Below are 5,346 nucleotides of genomic sequence, written 5' to 3'. Positions count from 1 at the left end.
GCTATACAACATGAAGGCAGCCCCCTCGACATATCACCAATACCTGAAATTTCCAACCTCGAAAGGAGTCGAAACTATCTGAGGAATCCAGAAGAACTCCAGGACATGCTACCTCGCAAGCTTTAAGGACATCGAGCAACACCATTAATCAGGCAGCCAAAATTAGCGACAGACGTACCTACGTACACGAACAATCGAACAACAGACCCTATCCCTGGGAAAATAATCGAACTACGTTATGACTTGATCCCTCAATGAGGGTACGTAGGCAACTCACGACACGAGTCCAGTCACCTTCCACCTACAGAACTCAAAGTGGGCATATCACAACACCCGAAGAACAAAAGGCACGACAATATCAAAAACTGCCTTCTTTTCACAAATATGTAACGAAACAGAATCCGGCATCTTAATAAATACAGTTCTTAGACATTCGAACACACCAGACTTCTCGTGTCAGAAAATCGCATAACTGCGATAGTTGACCAAAAACCAGGACCATGATCAAGTCCTCGGCCGCGGCCAACTCCGCCAACAAGCGCGACAAAACTAGCTAACAAAATCTTTTGTTACATCGACACTGTCGATAGAAGTATCTACAACAAATCGACACATGGCCCCAAAAGACCGGCCTCGCATAAAACATAAAAATGGCAACAAATAAATCGGGACCCACGATCCCTTCTTTATTAAATAAAAGAAATAATAAAGCAACAAAAGGCAGAGGGAAAACAAAGAAAGTGCCTAAAGCTACTCTTCGATGCTAAATTCACCATCCTCAAAGCGATCACCCGTGCATTTCGCCACGTCATCCGCCACAGAAGGGACCTTATCGAAGAAATCCTCCGGTAGATCCTCCGAAATCTGAGGCAGGTCGAGCTTCCCAACGGAAAAACCCGAAGTCGCCATCACATCGACCACAGACAAAAGCTCGATCTTCTTCGCTCGAAGCCGCAACAACTCATCCGAAGCTAGGAGATTGTTGATCATGATCTCCTTCAAGAGATCTATATTTGCCACGACTTCTCGAAGACGGTTCTCACAATCAGTTGCAGCCTTCTTCTTTTCCCATTTCTCCTTCAGAAAGACCAGCACATCCAGATAGCTATCCGCCATAGTCTTTTTGGCCTCACGAGTCGCGCGGCGAAGGTCATCAAAGAACTTATTGGCAGAAGATTCAACCTTCGCTTCCAAAAAGGAAACTTGCTCGAGGGCCGACTTCCTTTCGTTACTCACAACTCGCAGACAAGCTTCGAGCGAAGCAGCCTGATTCCCCAGCTTTTCAGCGGTAGCCAGTTAAGCAGCATTGGCACGCTCCCGGTCTTGAGTCATCTTTATACCGAGATTTAGCTCACAAACGACCTTCTTTATTTCATAAAGTTCGTCAGAACGCGGAACATCTTGCAGGCGTTTTTCTAAAGTCGCCGCAAACTCGTTGTTAGCCTCCATAGCCTGAAACATGATAAATCAGTTCAGACAAAACGAACAGACAAGAACCAAATTTCAAAAGGAACGACCTTGGCATGGGCCACAACCATCTTTACGTAAGCCTCGCGCTCTGTCATATGAGGGAAGCGGACATCCAGCAGGTTTGAAGTGCCTCACTAAATGAGCAACACTGTCTGGATCTTCCGTAATAGGACAATCCTTGAACAAAGCCAAAGCTTTATAGGGATCGGAACCTCGCCATATCTCAACAAGCCGAACAAAAAGAATCTCGAAAGCTAAAGAAACAAGGATATTCCAAAATATTATGCTTATCCATTAAAAGATATCCAAGATATCAAGATCAAAGATCTTCCGTAATAGGACAATCCTTGGAATGCGAGAACTGCCAGTGGAACGGCTTAGCAACAGCAGCTTTGCCCGAGACACCAAGACGACGATCCGAACGATTCGTTTTAGCCTTCTTCGGAGGATGATCACGCCCCTCCGAACCTGTTGAGCTACTCGACTTAACGCGGGCAACAAATTTTCAACCCTCAGGGTCTTTGGCCCCTTGGGTTGAAGGCCGCGGAAGTTGGGTCTCCTCACAAAGAACTTCTGTGAGTGCATCACTAACATCTTCGGATCGAATACGTTCCGCATTGGAACTACCAGTTCGAGTTAGTACCCTATCGGAATCGCGAGAGTTGGATCTTCTTGAAGTCATATCCCTTTAGCGAGTAAAAATGAAACTAAATGAGATACTATGACGAATCCTAGAACAAAGCCAAAGCTTTATAGGGATCGGAACCTCACCATATCTCAACAAGCCGAACAAAAAGAATCTCGAAAGCTAAAGAAACAAGGATATTCCAAAATATTACGCTTATCCATTAAAAGATATCCAAGATATCAAGATCAAAGATCGTCAAAAAAAACAAAAGATATTAAAACAGAAAAAACTAACTAGAAACAGAATCATCGGAGACAGACGACCCCCCGATTTGATCCACCGAATCATCTGAGACTTGAGGAAGATCGAGCTTAGAGATCGACCAATCCGGCACGGCGGCTAGGGCGACAAGATCCTCACAATCTCCTTCCATTCCCTTTAATCGTGCAAGCTCCGCATCCACAGTCAGGCCCCCATCCCAAAGCTCGTTCAGGAGATCGATGTTGGCGGTTACTTCTTGTAGCTGGATCTCAGCAGACACTTCCTTCTTCTTGCTCGCCCACCTACCCTTCAAAGATTTGAGAACTTCCTGATACTTTGCCGCAATATCGCGACGAGCAATACGAGAAGTGTGGCGAATGTCCCGATCTCTCTCGACCTCGAGCGCCGCAATTCTTGCTCTTTGAGCAACTATCTGGGATGTCAAAGCCTCGTTCTCCAGATGAACTCTCCTCCAGTCTTCAGTCAAAGCTTCGATCTTCTCGGCATCCTTCTTCCCTTCTCGCTTGGTCGCTTCGAGCTCCTTCGAAAGCCTCTTGATCTCAGAACCAATACTCTCGATTTCCTTGTCGTTCCGAGAAGCCACGACATGATCCTCCATCATCACGACGTACTCATTAAAAGCTTCCATCACCTGAGAAGAAATGGAAATGAGCAAATACCACAAAACAACTTTTCAAATAGAATGAAGGCGAGAGACGAACCTTAGAGCTCGCCACAGCAACCTTGGCATAGGCTTCCCTCTCGACTGAGGAAGCGAGAGATGGGAGACGACAACCCGCTGACCTCATGCGACCAGCTAGGGAAATTAAGTCGCTTTGGGCCGCAAACGAAGAGCCATCTCCCTCAGAAGCAAACCTAGGACGAGACGGACCGGGCAAGTCACCTTCCGATGATCGACGTCGCTTACGAGTCGCCGCCACGGTCTCGTCTTCTGAGCCAGGACTCAACGAGACAGGAGGTCGAGTCTCTCCTGAAACATCTTCGTCGTCGGAATCATGTGCCGAGATCAAGGGAGATTTTCCGGAAGCTCTGTCCCTCGATGCAAACCCAGAAGTTTGAAACGACGATCTTCTCACAAGCTGCCTAGTTAGCCGATTTGAAGACTGAGTTTGAACAGAAGGAGTCGCTACGACCTCTTGGGAATGATCGGTCTCGCCTTCAGACCCCTCGGCCGAAGGAGCTTTATTGGTCCCCGCCGGCAAGGCGAGGACCTTTTTAATCCGAGTTCGATCAAATGTAGACCAGTTCGAACGACCTCTCCGAAGGGCCCTCATCAGATCGTGGATCTCATCCGACATTGAAGAACTTCCCGAAGGAACTAAATCAAACGAAATAAACGAAAGTTTTAATCTTTGACTCCCTAAACAAAGAAATCATCAGCACATAGGCAAAAGAAAACTAACAGATATTCTCAGCCCAACGCCGGGGAAGCTGGGAGAAATCGAAGTCACCAATAGATGCTCGATCCATCTTGAAAACGAAAAATTGCTCGCGCCACTTCTCGTCGCGATAAGGGGCTACGCCCGTAGCAAGGATACGAGCTCGAGAAGGAGTCGTCGAGGTCGCGGAGATCGCGCGCAATAAGAAGCTGAGATCGCAGAGGTACCACAGAAGTCTCGAAGTCAGCTTACTATAAAGGAAGAGGAATGGAAACAGAAGAGGACACGTTGAAAACCCTAGAGAGAGATACACATTCATATCGATCTTGTTGTCTTCCCACTTTTAGATTCTTTCTTTACCGATCTCATTTGTACCACTCGATCTAGTTCAATTCATTGTATTCGATCTTATTCATCAATAAAGTCCATTTTCACCTACTGGAAACTATTTAACATCGTTGTGTTCTGAAGATATCGTTGCCTACATAATTTGTCTTCCCTAGATCAAACCCCGATCACTATCAAATACTTTGTGTAGATTTTAGGTTTTACATTTTGGCGCCGACTGTGGGGAAGATAAACGAAAAACATCTTTGCTAAGAAACCGATCTAAATTTCCTAAGCGCGACTATGGATCCCAACCAAACCACCGGAACCACGTCGTCGGGAGTCAACGACATTGATCCTATCAGATCCGACTCGGGAGCTGGAATGACCCCAACTGGGTTAACGGGAGCTAATGATGCGACCAAAATAGCTCCGACGCAACGAATCCCTCCAATCGGGACTTCGAATCAAGATCGATCTCTTCCGATCAACCAGACGACGATCCCGGAACGAGCTGGAGCTCGAGTTTGGAACAGCCCCGGAGATAGATCATCCTCCGACGACCTAACCCGATCCCAATGCAGACCGATCTCACCGACTCCTCTAGCCCAAACCCGAGGAGAACTAACCGAACTCCGAGGAATGATGACAACTCTAATCGACGAGATTTGTAGTCAAAGGATCGCCAACCAAGCCATTGCTAATAGACTGGACCAAGCCGAAATGGAGCTCGCAGAGCATCGAGCTGCAAATATTCGGGAAAGAAATCAAACGCCCCTCGATCCGTTAAGGACGACTTCCAACCCCCAATGCACTGGACTGTTCGACACCCCAGAGATCCCAAGCGCCCGATCCGGACGCTATGCGAGAGAAAATTCGCAACGACCACTGCCGCAGGGCATGACCCACCGAAGCCGAAGCTACAGTGGACTGGACGAAATCGACACTGGACTCCAACGCCCACGAAGCACTCCGATCCAATTCCAGAACGGATCGACGGAGAGGCAGGGGGAGCCAAGAACACGAATCTCACCATTAAACCATTCTATCCCCGAGAATCGAACTCCCTCCGCGACTAGGACCTTCAATCAAACATGGTTCGATAACCCAACAGAACAAGCTTGGTGACACGATCTTCGCGGTCCCGTCAATATCGACCCCCAAAGGGAAGACTTGGGAATCCCGAATGAAACTGGAACCTTCTAGAATTATATCGAAAGGAACGACCCCGAGCTCAAAAGGATACATACGATCGTACAC

General features: G+C 47.4%; 1 protein-coding gene across 1 annotated transcript; it reads right to left on the bottom strand.

Annotated features, from left to right (window-relative positions):
• Positions 1 to 2,387: 2,387 nt before the first annotated feature.
• LOC125591822 lies at positions 2,388 to 3,850 on the bottom strand. The gene is made up of 3 exons (XM_048766689.1): positions 3,784 to 3,850; positions 3,082 to 3,698; positions 2,388 to 3,011 (listed from the first exon to the last, which is right to left on the bottom strand). The coding sequence occupies exons 1-3, from the start codon at positions 3,848 to 3,850 to the stop codon at positions 2,388 to 2,390; spliced, it is 1,308 nt and encodes a 435-aa protein (XP_048622646.1).
• Positions 3,851 to 5,346: the final 1,496 nt, after the last annotated feature.

This window comes from Brassica napus, chromosome C8 (genome assembly GCF_020379485.1).
Source record: "Brassica napus cultivar Da-Ae chromosome C8, Da-Ae, whole genome shotgun sequence".
Taxonomy (NCBI): domain Eukaryota; kingdom Viridiplantae; phylum Streptophyta; class Magnoliopsida; order Brassicales; family Brassicaceae; genus Brassica; species Brassica napus.
The sequence above is the reverse complement of the archived record's forward strand: the minus strand, read 5'-3'. Positions and strand labels throughout refer to the sequence as shown.

Excerpts from the sequence above, each read along its gene's own strand:
- LOC125591822 (XM_048766689.1), bottom strand. The coding sequence starts at position 3,850 with ATGGATCGAGCATCTATTGGTGACTTCGATTTCTCCCAGCTTCCCCGG. Across the intron at positions 3,699-3,783 it reads GCGTTGGGCTGAGAATATCT|TTCCTTCGGGAAGTTCTTCA; the intron begins GTTAGTTTTCTT and ends CGTTTGATTTAG. Across the intron at positions 3,012-3,081 it reads TTGCTGTGGCGAGCTCTAAG|GTGATGGAAGCTTTTAATGA; the intron begins GTTCGTCTCTCG and ends ATTTCTTCTCAG.